The 15,184-nt window shown below is 58.6% G+C and overlaps 4 protein-coding genes across 4 annotated transcripts; 2 read left to right on the forward strand and 2 right to left on the reverse strand.

Annotated features, from left to right (window-relative positions):
- The first annotated feature begins 755 nt into the window (after positions 1–755).
- Positions 756–6,289, forward strand: N657DRAFT_646823 (phospholipid-translocating P-type ATPase). Its single transcript, XM_062793189.1, has one exon. It carries the CDS (start codon positions 1,000–1,002, stop codon positions 5,866–5,868), a length of 4,869 nt encoding a protein of 1,622 aa, XP_062645921.1. The 5' UTR covers positions 756–999; the 3' UTR covers positions 5,869–6,289.
- Positions 6,290–6,292: 3 nt separating this feature from the next.
- On the reverse strand, positions 6,293–9,236 carry N657DRAFT_576009 (uncharacterized protein; the record flags this gene model as incomplete). Its single annotated transcript, XM_062789148.1, is given in 5 exon segments — positions 6,293–6,748; positions 6,996–7,188; positions 7,219–7,438; positions 7,452–7,614; positions 8,277–9,236. 5 exon segments carry the CDS (start codon positions 9,234–9,236, stop codon positions 6,293–6,295), a joined length of 1,992 nt encoding a protein of 663 aa, XP_062645922.1.
- Positions 9,237–9,845: 609 nt separating this feature from the next.
- N657DRAFT_657037 (DNA polymerase alpha, subunit B) lies at positions 9,846–11,937 on the forward strand (the record flags this gene model as incomplete). The annotated part of the gene is made up of 3 exons (XM_062794760.1): positions 9,846–10,306; positions 10,364–11,702; positions 11,767–11,937. 3 exons carry the CDS (start codon positions 9,846–9,848, stop codon positions 11,935–11,937), a joined length of 1,971 nt encoding a protein of 656 aa, XP_062645923.1.
- A 141-nt stretch (positions 11,938–12,078) lies between these two features.
- N657DRAFT_672770 (uncharacterized protein) lies at positions 12,079–15,016 on the reverse strand (the record flags this gene model as incomplete). Its single annotated transcript, XM_062795655.1, has 5 exons — positions 14,797–15,016; positions 14,348–14,744; positions 14,078–14,310; positions 13,970–14,004; positions 12,079–13,737 (listed from the first exon to the last, which is right to left on the reverse strand). Exons 1-5 carry the CDS (start codon positions 14,807–14,809, stop codon positions 12,079–12,081), a joined length of 2,337 nt encoding a protein of 778 aa, XP_062645924.1. The 5' UTR covers positions 14,810–15,016.
- Positions 15,017–15,184: the final 168 nt, after the last annotated feature.

A 15,184-nucleotide genomic window follows, 5' to 3' on the forward strand; every position in this document is an offset into this window, starting at 1 on the left:
TCGTTTTTCGTACTTTTCCCTCTTTCCTTAATATTTTCCTTTGCTTCTGCACACTCCTTGATGTTTTTTCATTTCCCTACTTTTTTCTCCTTTACTTCCACTTTTTCTAACTGGGTCGGCATGTGCCACGTTAAACAAACAAACCAGGTTAGGATTGTACAGGAACGGACTACACTGGCTCGTTCAAACCTGTTTCCCTCTACTGAGGGAGCAGCTCGAGGAAGGGCAAGAAAACCTGAACTCAATTGGTGTCAAAGCAATTTAATCGCGTGTAAAATTCGTAACTTCATTCCATTCCAGGTTGTATTCTCTCAAACCGACAAAACCGACAGAACTGTGATGGGCGAGGATCGCAGGGATGCGCTTGCGAAGATGCCAAGCTTCGCCTACCCCAGATTGGGCCACATCCAGTGCACCCCGCGACGGCGCAGCGCGTTTTGCTTCCTCGGTTGCTTCTGTTGCTTCCTGCGGTGATATGACGCAACAGTTGGGACAGGCTAGAGACTTGGAAGACAAAGCGTACATAAGTGCGTACATTACGGATTACCTACCTGCATAGGGTGTTTCTCTCAGGTTGCAACGGAAAGCCATCGTTGATTCCAAGAACAAGGATCACAGTTCAGGAGGACTTGGCAACTGGCCCTCGGTGGTCTCGGCCTCACAGCCACCCCCCGCCAAGTCCCTCTGCGACTTGATAGGTGGCCACCATTTCAGCCGCGAAGGTTCCCGTTTCCAAGTGCATCCTGAACCGCCCACACTCATGCCCGTCAACTGGCGGCTCACCGGCCAGACCACTCGTTTCAATGTCCGTTGCTTCTGTCCTGTCCAGCTCTCCTCACATCTTTTCTCACTACTTGCTTCTAACTCCTGCCCTGAACCTCCGTCTGGCAATGCGTGATTGCCGCCGGACCAGCCTCTTTCTCATCCTCCGCTAACACGCTCGCATCCGGGGGGTTTGTGCTGTTTCGGACGGCAACTTCAAAGTTGTTGACTCGCGGCATGGCAGGACGAAGCCAACGAAATACCGCAGAGGTGCTACAGGATCAACTCGACACTATCGAATTGCAGCGCCAGAGCGCAGGCCTTCCCTCGAACACCAGCGTGACGCAGGCAAACGCTCAGGAAGATGGGCCCGATTCAATAGGGGAATCTCCTTCGCCTCTGAGAACTCACACGGCGCGTGGCCCTGTCCGATCACGCAGCTACGACGACAACGGGCAATCGCACCAATCGCACCCTCCCCAACAGCCCCAGCGACCGCGACCGTCACTGCAAGTAAGAACGGCCGAGCTTTACACAATCCCGTCCCAAGTGCCTACCCCACAGTTGGAGAAAGAAAGGGGCGATGGGCCGTCGACTGTCCCTGCGCGCGTGCGCACAGAAGAGCCGAGGGTCTCTTTGACCCGACCACGCCAGACGTTGGGCGATCTGCGGGACACTGTCAAGGGCTCCATCCACTCTGCCGGGAAGACCGACGCCATTCCCCCGCAACGGAGGTGGGGTGGCCTCCAGGGGGGAAGCCGAAGTTCGCCCGCCGCCCGCTCATGGGCAAAGGTGCAGAAGATGGCAGAAAGCGCCTACAAGCGCTATATTGTGGAGGGCCTGTTGAGGCAGAAACCAATTCCACCAAGTCAGGACGGGAGGCACATTCCCCTCAAGCCTGGGCTGGCAAGACGGAAGCCCTTGAAAGACGAGCGGACAGGCCACGCGTACGTGACGAATTTCATCCGCTCTAGTAGGTATACCGTCTGGAGCTTCCTGCCCAAACAGCTCGTTTTCCAGTTCAGCAAGCTGGCAAATTTCTACTTTCTCGTCGTGGGTATCCTGCAGATGATTCCCGGACTCAGCACGACTGGCACCTGGACGACCATTGGACCGCTCATCGCCTTCGTCGCACTCAGCATGGCGAAGGAGGGATACGACGACTACCGCCGGTACAAGCTGGACAAGCTGGAAAATAGGAGCTTAGCTTGCGTGCTCGACCCCGAGGGCACCGTCAAGCTTGCGCCGAGGGCAGAGCGTCGTGTGTCCCGGCGCTTCTTCAGAAAGGAAAAATCGGCTACAGGCGACGCAGGCACGCAGGTGCCGGAGCTGGAACCGGTGGACATTGAAGGCGCAGAGCACGGAAGGTGGGCGAGGATTGAGTGGCAGGACATCAGGGTTGGGGATATCATCCAGCTGCAGCGGGACGAGAACGTGCCCGCCGATATTGTCCTTCTTCACGCCACGGGCCCCAATGGAGTCGCATTCATTGAGACAATGGCGTTGGACGGCGAGACGAACCTGAAGAGCAAACAAGCCTGCCCTCTGCTGGCCAAACACTGCTCTTCGGTCGCAGGGATGGCAGAGTGCGAGGCCGAAGTCGTTTCTGAAGACCCAAATATCGATCTGTACAACTTCGAGGGACGCGTGACAGTCAACGGCGAGACCATGCCCTTGACCTTGAACGAAGTCGTTTACCGAGGCTCGACCCTTCGAAACACTAGCCGCGCCATTGGGCTGGTGATAAACAGCGGCGAGGAGTGCAAGATCCGCATGAACGCCAACAAGAACGTCCGTGCCAAGGCTCCCGAACTGCAGTACGCTGTCAACCACATCGTTATTATGCTCGTCTTCTTCGTCGTTTTCCTCAGTCTTGGCTGCACCGTTGGCTACATCGTCTGGCGCCGCCACTATGAGCATCACGCGTGGTACCTTCGCCACGTCAGTGTGTCGCTGGGCCAGATTTTCATCGGCTTTGTCATTGCCTACAACACGCTCATTCCCCTGTCCCTCTATGTCAGTCTTGAAATTGTCAAACTGGGGCAGCTGTTCCTGCTCAGCGACATAGAAATGTACGACCCGGTCACGGATACACGAATGGTGGCAAACACGACGACGATTTTGGAAAATCTTGGCCAAGTCAGCTATGTCTTTTCCGACAAGACGGGCACGTTGACCGAGAACATGATGAAGTTTCGCAAGATGAGCGTCGCTGGAACGGCATGGCTCCATGACATGGATTTGCGGAGGGAGGCCGAGAAGATGAAAGGGAAGAATCTGACGCGCAAGGGGACGCAACCAACAGAAAAGCGGCACCTCGCATCCGGGCCCAGGGTGTCAACGACTCGCGCCGGTTCCGAGATGATGGAAGAGCCCCTGGTCGACGGACGCAATGCGGAGAGCGGTCGTCTTCCCAGGATGAGCACGGCCTCGCGGTGGAAATCATCCGTTCAACCAGCCCATGGCCAGCCCGAGCTCAATACCGAGGATATGCTTCGCTATCTTGCCAACAAGCCTCACTCGCAGTTCTCGCGCAAGACTCGCCAGTTTATTCTCTGTCTCGCTCTGTGCCACACTTGTCTTCCCGAAAGGGGAGAAGACGGCGAAATCAGCTTTCAGGCAGCCTCTCCCGACGAGCTCGCTCTTGTCGAGGCTGCCAAGGACCTGGGCTACGTGCTAGTCGACCGCGCTGCGCGATCCATGACAATCCAGGTGCCCAGCTCCGGTGGTTCGACGACTACCGAGACGTACGAGATCCTGGACGTCATCGAGTTCAGTAGCAAGCGGAAGCGCATGTCCATCATCATCCGCATGCCCGACGGCCGGGTGTGCATCTTTACCAAGGGCGCCGATAGCATGATTTTGCCCCGCCTCCGACAGAAACAGCTTGCCCTGCAGACAGCCTCGGCCGTCGAAAGGAGAGCAAGTATGCGCAGGAGTGTCGAGCAGGAAAAGGCTCTCCGTCGCCTGAGTCTGCAGAGTCCCAAGCGTGACAGCATGAATCTCCAGAGAGCTCTGGACCGGAAAGATAGCTGGCGCTTGTCTGCGACTGTTACCGATGACGTCGGTCATTGGCTCTCCAGCCGCGACACTGGCGGAGCAGTTGAGTCGCCCACGGAAGCTGATGCCTATCAGGCTCCGCGCCGCTCTCTGGCAGGCGGCCGGTCGATGGAGCTCGCTCGTCTCGCGGACCCCTGTGATGCTGTGATTGAGGAGTCGGCCACGCTGAACGAGGGCGCTGTGTTCGAGCGCTGCTTTCAGCACGTTGATGACTTTGCTACCGAAGGCCTCCGGACACTCATCTTTGCATACCGCTATCTGGACGAGGACGAGTATCGGAGGTGGAAGGAGGTTTACCTGCAGGCCACCACCAGCCTCGTCAAACGTCAGGAGCGCATCGAAGATGCCGCCGAACTCATCGAGCAGGACTTTGAGCTTGCTGGGGCGACGGCGATCGAGGATAAGCTGCAGCAGGGGGTGCCAGAGACGATCGACAAGCTCCGGCGCGCCAACATCAAGGTCTGGATGTTGACCGGCGACAAGCGCGAGACAGCCATCAACATCGCCCACTCGGCTAGAATCTGCAAGCCCTTTTCCGAGGTCTACATATTGGATGCGACGCTGGGCGACCTGCACGAGCGGCTTGCCATGACACTGACGGACGTCAGCCGCGGCATGGTCCCCCACTCGGTGGCCGTCATTGACGGGCACACGCTCTCGGTGGTGGAAGACGACGCTGCGTTCCGCGTGCTGTTCTTCGACCTGGTCGCTAGGGTCGACTCGGTCATCTGCTGCCGGGCGTCGCCCTCACAGAAGGCCAACCTCGTCAAGTGCATCCGCCGCCAGGCTCCCTCGGCCGTCACACTCGCCATCGGCGACGGCGCAAACGACATCGCCATGATCCAGGCCTCGCACGTCGGCATCGGCATCTCAGGCCGCGAGGGCCTGCAGGCGGCGCGCATCTCAGACTACTCCATCGCCCAGTTCCGCTTCCTCCAGCGCCTGCTCTTCGTCCACGGCCGGTGGAACTACGTACGCAGCGGCAAGTATATCCTCGGCACCTTCTGGAAGGAGGTCGTCTTTTACCTCCTCCAGGCTCACTACATGCGCTACAACGGCTACACGGGCACCTCGCTCTTCGAGTCCACCTCGCTGACCGTCTTCAACACCATTTTCACCTCGCTGCCCGTCATCATCCCGGGCATCTTTGAGCGCGACCTGTCGGCCGAGACGCTGCTGGCCGTGCCGGAGCTGTACACGTTTGGGCAGAAGAACAAGGGGTTCAATGTCCCGCAGTACGTGGGGTGGATGTTCATGGCCGTCGTGGAGTCGGCCATGATCTTCTACTCGGTGTATTACATCTATGCCGTGGCGTCGCATTGGCCCGTGTCAGCCGACTTGTACCCCGTCGGAACCTTGGCTTTCTCGCTGGCGGTCATGTTCATCAACATCAAGTTGATGTTCCTCGAGGTGCACGACCGCACCCTGGTGATACTGGGCGGCATGGGGCTTTCGATGCTGGGATGGTGGCTGTGGAATATCTTGCTGAGTGCGCTCATGCACCGGTCGATCGGGTTGTATGTGGTGCGGGATGCGTTTGTGCATGGCTTTGGCAGGCAGGGGATGTGGTGGCTGGTGCATCTCGTGGTCTTGTCGGCGCTGGTGGTGTTTGAGTTGGGGGTCACCGCCGTGAGGAAGTCGCTGTGGCCGACGGATCGCGACCTCATGCAGGAGATGGAGCATGCCAAAGGGGTCAAGGAGCTGTTGAGGGAACATGCTGCGGACGGCGGTGAGGCGGGCATCGTCAGTGCGGGGAATGACGGAGAGACTGCTGGTGCGGTCAAGGGCGGGGATGCTGCTTCGCTCAGGACGGTCACGTCGACGTCTGTGTCTATGCAGTCGCCCCGTCACGAGGCGACCGTGCCGGGATGGCAGAGGTGGGAGCCGCAGGGCCCAGTCTCGCAGTACGGGCATAGCGCCGGGGGAACAGCTAGGAGGGCGACGGAGGAGTTTGCGCGGCCGCAGTTTACGCCGCCGGCTGAGGAGAGGGACAACCCGATGGAGAGGGCGGGCACCAAGATCCGGGACGGCGCCTTGGAAGATTGAGCCCGACTTTCATTACGACTTGACGGTATATATTCAATTTGGGCCTTATAGCGACTCCTCTGGGTTTAGGGATGCATATGTCTTTCTTGGGTACATCGCTTTACTGGGGCATTTCAGGGAGTATAGGCGCAGCGGTTTAAGAGGCTTCTCCGCTTGGGGTAACTTTTGCTTGGATATCTTGTTTTGGAGTTCTTTCGCTACGGGCTGCTTGATCACTGCCCTTGCGGGCGAGCGTCTCATCACTTCGGGGGATACCCGAGCAAGAGAAAATACAGCGTGCTGCTTTCACCTTGATTGGAGCTTGAGTTTGATTCATGAGTGACTAGATGGGACCCTTTAGAAGCACATGGGTGAACCTGCGACGGACTGAAAGATACCAGAGAGAGTTAGGTATATAATCAAACAGTACAAGTCAAATGTCACCTCACTCCTCATTTACCTTGATGATGACCTTACCCGCCGCGTGGCCAGTTTTGACGACGTCCAGCGCATCATGGACCTTCTCAAACGGCCACTCGCTGTCGACGGCAACGCGCAACTTCCCTTCTCCGAACAGCTTGATAATCCGCTCCATTGTCTCCAGACCCGGGTCCGTCATGCTCGCGGCCTTGAATCTCCGGCCAGTGCCACCCAGCCACGGCGACCGCGGCCAGATGGAGTTGGTTAAGAGGGTCATGGCGCTCTTCAGTAGCTCCCAGAAAGTGTAGTCTGCGTAGTGGATCGACACGGCGTTGTACATGCCCGCGGCTTTGAGGTACCGCGCAGAGTGCCTGTACACCTCTTGGTTGCCAAAGGCATCGATGATGTGATCGAAGGGCTGGTCTCCAAACCGCCTCGCCAGCTCCCCGGGGAGATGCGCATGTTGCGTGTAATCAATGACCTGGTTAGACTCGTTAGCAGCCCTTCCCCTTCCCCCTGACCTTAGACCTTTCAGCAAGAAACAAGTTACTCACCTCATCAGCACCTAGCCCCTTGACCATCTCTTCGTTCCTCCCCGAACAAACGGCCACCACCCTCCCCTCCTGCCCAACCCGGTCCCTTACCATCTGCACCACCATCGCCCCGACCCCTCCACTCGCCCCGACGATGAGCACCCTCTGCCCAGCCGCCACGCCACACTCATTCACCTGAACGTCGGCCGTGCACGCGGCCAGAAACAGCCCCGCCGCCTCCCGCTTCGTCTTCCCGGCGGGGATCTTGACCGCGTACCGCGCAGGCAGCGCTACCACGCCCTGCAGTGCGCCCACGCCCGTCGCGAGCAGGTGCGCCAAGGGCGGGAAACAGACCACTTGGTCGCCCTTGGCGAACCTGAACCTGCTGCTGGCCCCTGCGCCGGCGCCGGCACCGGACGCAGTGGCGGCAGCAGAGGCAGGAGCAGGGGCAGGGGCAGTGGCAGTGGCAGTGGGATGCCACACGTCGATGACGTCGGCGGTGAAATCCACGCCCGCAACCGCGACCGGAGTGTTGGTCTTCTTGCGGTGGGAGCGGATGAAGAAGGGCATGACGGAGAGTGTCACCAGGTCGGCTGGGTTGAGGGCGGCGTAGGAGACGCGAAGGAGGAGCCATTCTTCTGGGTTTGGGACCGTTTTGGGGAATGGCGGGGTCGGCGGGAAAGGCGGGAGTGGGTGAGCGTCGGTGAGGGTAAGGGTCTGGCGGTACGGCCCGGGGCGGTGAAAGATCCAAGCCTTGGTTATTGCTGGTGGTGATGTTGAGGACATTGTTGTTGTTCTGTTGAGTTGGGTATGGCTGAGGACAGAGAAAGTTGTTCTTCAGTGCTTAAGGTTGTATGGCCAGTGGAACTCGAGCGGTCTATTTACAACAGAACAGTATCCGACTCAGTTTGCCAATGTTAACACGTTATTTGGATCTTTTGCTTGAAATGGTGGACGAGGAAAAGGTGCCAGGCCACGTCAGTGTCGTCGAATCGGGCGAGTATAGGCGAGCCAAGCCTGGTGGTGGGTTAGGTACTGTACGCTACTTTCAGCTTCTGTGCCTAGCACTAGCCTCGGCCTAGCATGGTCGCTAAAGGCACACACGTGCCTGAAAGAGATGTTGGGAGGCCTCTGAAGTGAAGAAGTGTAAGTAATTTGGGTATCGGGGCATTTATCGAGGCAGTCATTGGATGGTATTTTGTAGCAGTACTGCACGCCCTCATCTATTGCCCATGCAAGCAATCAAATGATGGTGCTGCGCCCTGGTCTGACGGACATGTCGGGTCTCAGCTCGAGGTACTTCTGCTGTTTTAAGCTGGTCCTGACTCAGACTTGACCCTCGACAGCCTACTACTGGGCAACCTTTTCCTCAGCTGCGTCCCTGGCCGTTGAGTTTGACGTCTGCTCGACCTTCTCTGCTGCCTTCGCCTCGAGGTTGGCCGCCGCTACTGCCACATGTGCTGCTGCAACTCCAACCTCGGCAGCACCCGAGAGATAGTCCTCGGACTCGCCCAGCTGCTGGTCGCCAGCAATCCACCGCTGCCACTTTGCCGCCCGCCTCTCGCTGCAGATCTTCTGCAGAGCGGGCCAGTACACTGCGTGGTCGTATTCAAACTCGAGCTTGCCGCTGCTGAATTCCGACCACATCTGCTCGGGGGGCACGTACTGGCTCATGTCCTCGTTGAACTTGAGCTTCTCATACGTGAGGGGGTCAATGAAGGGTTTGATCAACTTGAAGAAGCCGGTGACGATCCACGGCATGTTGATGATGAGCGCCTTGCCGAGCCGCTCAGGGTAGTGGTGCTGGAGAATGTGCAGCACCTCGCGCGCCTGGCCAATGCCGGGGGCCGTGTTGGAGCGCGTCTTGCTCTGCTGAAAGTTGATCAGCAGCGCCAGGGTCTCCTGCCCGGGCGGCATGATGTCGATGACGCGCTCGACCATGTAGACGACGTGCTGCACCTGGCGAGGAGACGGTTCCGTATTCTGGCGGCCGGGGCTCATGTAATGGCAAACGCGAGCCTCCTTGTCATAGCCGAGGATCATCTGCTTTCCGGTCTCGTTCTCGGGCGAGATGTGCTCAGCCGTCAGTTCTTCAACGCCGTATTCCCTCCGCCAGGTGAGCGTCTCGAGCAGGCGCTTCTCGGCGTCCTTCTCGTGCCATTTGGTGGCGCGCAGGTAGCGCAGCAGGCATTCTCTGGTAAGCCAGAACTTCTCGCTGTCGGTGAGCGGGCCCGCCTTGCCCTTGGCAGAAGGAATCTCGGTCCAGGCCTTCACTTGCTCAAGGAGCCAGTCGTACTTTTGCTGCTGCTCGGCCGTAAGGGGCTCCCGCGGCTTGGGGCGGCTATCCGGAGTGGGAGCGAGCAACGGCACCTTGAGCGGGCCAGCAGCTTTCTCGTGTACCGAGTCAGTGCCATGGCCCGTAACGGTTGTCGCCATCGCTGACAGTAAGCCTCAAACTACCCTTTGCTGGAAGAGGCTAAAACACGCTCAGCATATGGAGGACGAGACTTCCAACGAAGCCCCGGCTGCACTCACCGCCAGAATCTTGGGTACTGTGCCTAGATTTTATTCCCCGTTCCTCTGCTGGTCAACCAAGTCTTTTAAACAGACAGGATAAAATCGGACGGAGGGGACAGGGGACTGGGCCAATTGATTCTCCCGAGTCCAAATAGTAGTTGAAGGTGTGAGAATGGGAGGGAGTCACGGCCTCAAGTCACAAGCCGCCTGATGACAATCCCAAGGAAGCGAGCACCCCCTGCCGAGGAAATCGACGGCATTGGACGAAAACAACGCCAAGCAGGGAAGGCAGCGGCAGTTTCCGGGTCCCTGCAGGGCTTACCTGCGCTAGCGCAAAGGAGATTCCTGGCGCGTTGTCGCGTTGAGTGCCTCTCACGTGTCACCCGGAGCACCGCGTCCCATCCACAGCAAAAGTTGCTTGCCTCCTCCATTGTCGCAAAGTCGGAACACCTCGACTGCACAGATCGCGAGGCCAAGAACTCTCATCCAGGACACTCATTGAACCCTCGACACGACTGCCGTCCCACAATGACCGACGAAACGATCGCCGAGCTGAACCAGTGGTTTGGGTCAGCAGGCAAGGACCTCGAGGCCGATATCGTCGCCGAGTTGAAGTCCATCATGCGCATGCACCAGCTGTCCGTTCAGGACCTCTTCTTCAAATGGGAGTCATACGGCATGAAAATTGGTATGGATGACTTCAAGGTCACCATCGACACCCTCCGCGCATTCAAGCAGAACCTCCAAGACGAACTTGAGAGGAGTAGTCGGTCGCGTGTGCACATCAAGACGGAGAAGCGAGCCGGCGCAACTCCTCGGACGGGCAAGAGCGGCGATGTATTTGGAATGCTGGATGGGCTTGCCACGCCGGGACCGGGAAGATCTAGGCCAGCAGCGAAGAGGACGCCAGCAATATCCCGTGCAATGGCTGAGCCAACAAGCTCGCCCCTGGGAGTCGAGGACCAGCTCAACGCCATGGGCGTACTCCCGTAAGAGGTTACGGACCCCCCCTTTGGGTTGCCCTGTTAACACTATGATCGCTCTAGCCCATCATCCTTCAGTGACCGACCGAATCCCGGCGAAGTCCTTGAGATCCTGAACGAGCAACTCGAAGCCGCCGAACCACCCATCTCCCCCTTCAGCGAATCCCGTATCAAGCTTACCGCTGCGTCAGACCAGAAAAAGCTCGGGTACAAGGGTCTTGCCATGAAACTGTCTGAGGCATCCGAAATCCTAGATGACAGGATAGAGGACTTTATCGGGCTAGTCATGGAGCATCACAAGTTGGAGGACTCGGCGTTCGGAAGCCCAGCCAGCCAAGGCACCTCCGAGATCGTTGCCGTTGGACGAATCGCGTCAGACTCGCTCGAAGGCAAGCTCAATGCCGCGTCACTAGTATTGGAAAGCTCCAGGAGGTTGGGCAACGGGTTGCGTGTACCCCTGAATCTCGGCAAACTCAAGGGCTACCAATTCTTCCCCGGCCAGATCGTTGCTCTCAGGGGCATCAACTCCTCGGGCCGCGAATTTACCGTCCACGAGGTCCTCGACATTCCCCTCCTTCCTAACGCTGCCTCCAGTCCCGACGCTTTCCTTGCCCACCTGCAACGGCTCCGCGGCGGCCCGGACGCGATGGATTCAGATGACAACCCCACCTCCCCCCTCACCATTCTCTTTGCGTCCGGGCCCTATACCGCAGACGACAACCTTGGTTTCGAGCCCCTCCACGTGCTCTGCAGCGAAGCAGCCGACACCTACGTCGACGCGCTGGTTCTCACGGGCCCCTTCATCGACATGGAACACCCACTCATCGCCTACGGCGACTTCGACCTGCCCCCGGAAGCGACCTACGACCCGGACACGCCCACCATGGCTACCGTCTTCAAATACTTCATCTCGCCCGCCCTCAACCGTCTCGTCGCGGCCAACCCGACCGTCACCATCCTGCTCGTCCCCTCGGTGCGCGACGTGCTCAATAAGCATGTCTCGTGGCCGCAGGACGCCTTCCCGCGAGCGCAGCTGGGCCTGCCCAAGACGGCGCGCATCATCGGGAACCCCATGACGCTGAGCATGAACGAGATGGTCGTCGGCGTCAGCAGCCAGGATGTGTTGTTTGAGCTGAGGCACGAGGAGATCTTGGGCGGCGCGAGGACAGGGCTAGATGCGCTGTCGAGGGTGAGTCGGTATCTGATTGAGCAGAGGCATTTCTTCCCGCTGTTTCCGTCGGCCGATCGGAAGAGGCTGCCCAAGACGGGCGCCGTAGACGGTGGGAGTGAGGGCGTGCCGCCTGGTGCGATGCTCGATGTGAGTTACTTGAAGCTGGGAGAAATGGTCAATGTCAGGCCGGATGTGTTGGTGGTGCCGAGTGCGCTGCCGCCGTTTGCAAAGGTATGTTCTTTCCTCGCTGCGTTTTGTGTCTGGTAGGGGTCGGCTGACAAGAAATGGGTCGTAGGTTGTGGAGAGTGTCCTCGTCATCAACCCTGGGTTTCTCTCCAAGCGGAAGGCAGCGGGCACATATGCAAAGATGACGCTTTATCCGCCGTCCAAGGAGGACATTGCGAGCGGTGGAATGGTCGCGCACAAGATATTCGAGAGGGCGAGGGTGGAAATAACGAGAATCTGATGTCGGATCTGTGCGGCAGCAAAATCAGTTGTAACATGCGTGTTCCAGGTCCATAGCATGGGTTTTCAAGAGAAACTCGTGGGCACCCTGACGATTTCATACAAGTTGTATGCTTCCGCGTTTCGGATTCAGAGATCGCATCTATCTGGCGTCCAGTCTCCGCCGCTTATCGCTTTCGTACCGATCTCCATTTCGTTCCCGAGACAGGGATCGTTTGCGCCGATCATCCCGGTCATGCCTTGGTGACCGTGACCGTCTCCGATCTCGGCTGCTGTCTCGGCGCCGGTAAGAGTCAAGACGATCGTCCCTGTATCTGTCCCTACTCTGATCCCTAGCCCTGTCCTCATCACGGTCCTGGCGTCTGTCGCGATCCCTATCAGCTCCAAGCGGCTTGTCCCTACGGTCTCCAAGCGGAATCGCATTAGCACCCTTCGCGCCACTGTCCCCTCCCCTTTCCCAGTCCCGACGGCGATCGTCTGGCCGAAACCGCTCGTCGACGTTGCGGTCAAACTCGCGCCTGGGCCGGCCGTCGTCCAACCGCCCCCACTGCCCCGTATCCTCGCTCTTAAGATCCCTGTACTTCGTCGCGCCCTTCTTGCCAATCTTGGTCATATCCCTCAACTGCAGCGCCTTAGGTAGCAGTTCCCGGTTGACATCGTCCGCGAACTTGGCGCCTACCAGATCCCGCTTGTCCAGCCCCGCGGCCTTGCTCTCGTCATGATAGAAGGCGCCCTTGTGGAAGTACTTCTGCATGTACGACATCTTACCGCGGCTCTCCTTCTCCTCGCGCTGCTTCGCCAGGTGCGCCTCGTCCTCGGCATGCCGCTCCTCCTCTGTGAGGTTCCGCCGCCGCTCAATCTCGGCGAGCTCCTTCTCCTTGGCCTCGATCGCCTCGCGCTCGCGCCGCAGCCGTTTCAGCTCGCGCAGCTTCCAGGCCGCGTACTCGGCTTCCGGGTCGATGTCGTCCGTGTCGTCGACCTCATTGTCTGAATCGCCATCGTCGGATTCCCAGTGTTTCTTGCCGGCGGAGCGTGCGGCAAGGTCCTTTTTAATTTGTTCTTCGATTAGCGCGTCGGCGGCTTTGCGGCGCGCTTCCTCGGCTGCGGCGGCGTCTTCTTCTGGGGAAATTGTCTCGGTTGCGGCAGCTGGTGTTGCGATTGCAGAGCCGCTCGCCTGCCGTTGGCTCTTGGGGATGAACTTGGGTCGCATCATCAACCGACGCGGCGCCGCTTCCTCTTCACTTTCCTCCTCTTCCTCGCTCTCTTCTTCGCTGCCTTCCTCATCGCTTTCTTCCTCTTCTTCGGTCACGAACCCCTCCTCTTTTGCCCTCTTTTCGGCTTCCAACCTCGCCGCTCGCGCAGCCTGCCGCCGAACTTCGTCTTGCCCATCTGCTACTGCAATGCCTTGAAGGTTTATCTTGGCGCCGTCGCCTCGGCTGATTATGCGCCCGGGGCCAGCCGCGCTGGCGAATTTGGGGGGTGGTGCTGTCCTCCGCGGCGGTGCCTTCTTCTGGATATCTTCTTCCTGCTCGGACCCGCTAGCCTCGGATTCCGATGATGAGTCCGGGCCTGCAGCCTTGCCCGCGCGGTAACGCGCAGGCTTGACCGGGTTGGCGGTCATGCGCTTTTGGGTTGGCATTGTCGTCGCCTGAAAGTTGATGGATGGGTGATTTGCCAAATGTCTGACGAGCTCGCCAAGTCCAAATTGGAATTGACCGAGTCGCCAAGCCTTGGTAGGGAGCTGAGCACGGGCCTCCGGGTACTTGAGCCGGGAGCGTCCGAGCAATGGAAATGAGCCTGGCTAGTAACGTTATTCCCAGACCAGTAGTTTTTCCATTTGGAAAGGGGATGTTGACAGCCAAGGCCCGGACAATACCTACTAGACTCGGTAATTGAAGGTGGCTTGCACTCGTCGAATGACTCGTCTTGATCGTTCAGATGAAGACTCGCAAAGAATGCGGGAGAAGGCAAAAAACCGTGTGCTGCTGGTGGTGAGGAGCCTTAATGGAGCATGGTAACTTCACGTATCTTACCCAGCGAGGAACAGTTGAGCGGGACGAAAAACATGCTGCGACACACCATGCAGTCAAACCCACATAAATCATCATCATTCTCCAAATGTCGTCCCACCGTATACTCACAGAGCCCGTCAGGACTTCCCCAGCTGCAGAGCCCCAAACACGCGATCCAGCTGCTCGCCCTCATTCGGCACGGCCATCTCACTCGCACCTCCTGGCCCATGCCCATGTCCATTCCCATAACCATCCCAAGTTCCCACTTCTTCTCCGTCAGGCCCTTGCACCGGCTGCCGCAACGACGTCTCCCGCGGCCGCCCAGCCTCTGCTCCAGCCCCAGCCCCAGCAGCCCCCGCCCTCTCAGGCTCCAACAGCCTAGCTTCACTGTCCAACCACCCGGGAGCAACTCTCCGCTTCTCAGCCAGGTCCCTCGCCTTGATCCGCTCCGTAAACTCGGCGAGATCCTTTTCGGCCTGCGCCTGCAGCTGCGCGACGTGAGCGTGCAGGGCGCGACATGAGGCGAGGATCTCGTCCGGATGTGCCGCGTGGCCTGAAGGTGAGACGACATATTTGGGTTTGTGGGCTGCCCCCGACGCGTGGTGCGGGTCGGAGGACGAGGTGGTGTTGGCGGGGTCGTCTGTTAGTGATGGTGCGCCGCTGGGCGCGCTTGTTATGGAAGAGGGCGGGAGGGTCGAGGGCATTGGTTTGTACTGGTATGGGAGGGTGGTTGCGGTGGGGAGCTTGACGAAAGGGGAGACGGTGAGGGGGACTTGCTGGAGCAGAGGGTGGGTGCCTGATCTGGATATTAGGGAGCCGTTACTGTGAGATAGGATAGGGCTGCTTACGGTTGTCGTGCATGATGAATGCGGTGGCGGATACACGACTGTGCGAGGGCGCTTGGTGTGCGTTTATCTGTCGTCGCGAAAGGCTGGTTTCAAACAATCTGCCCGAAGGAGGTAAAGTGCGCCTGGTTCAAAGACGCCTGAATTGAAAGCAACCTATGTTCAGTGAGATATCTTGGGTGCGGAATCTAGCTCAGTGGATGGATGGAGCTGACTGTTGAGAGCGGGATGTTGTGTCGCAACTGGCCGTTACTCGGAGGGAGCTTAGGCAGCCGATAAGCTGATAAGAGCTCGACCCCACGCATTATCTCGAAGCTGCAGCCTCACCACCTGAATCATGACAACTTTGTGAAAGTATACTCTGCCAAAGTACGCAAGCCCTGGTCGCGCG

The sequence above is a fragment of the Parathielavia appendiculata genome (genome assembly GCF_033297405.1).
Source record: "Parathielavia appendiculata strain CBS 731.68 unplaced genomic scaffold N657scaffold_9, whole genome shotgun sequence".
Lineage (NCBI taxonomy): Eukaryota > Fungi > Ascomycota > Sordariomycetes > Sordariales > Chaetomiaceae > Parathielavia > Parathielavia appendiculata.

Excerpts from the sequence above, each read along its gene's own strand:
- N657DRAFT_646823 (XM_062793189.1), top strand. The coding sequence starts at position 1,000 with ATGGCAGGACGAAGCCAACGAAATACCGCAGAGGTGCTACAGGATCAA.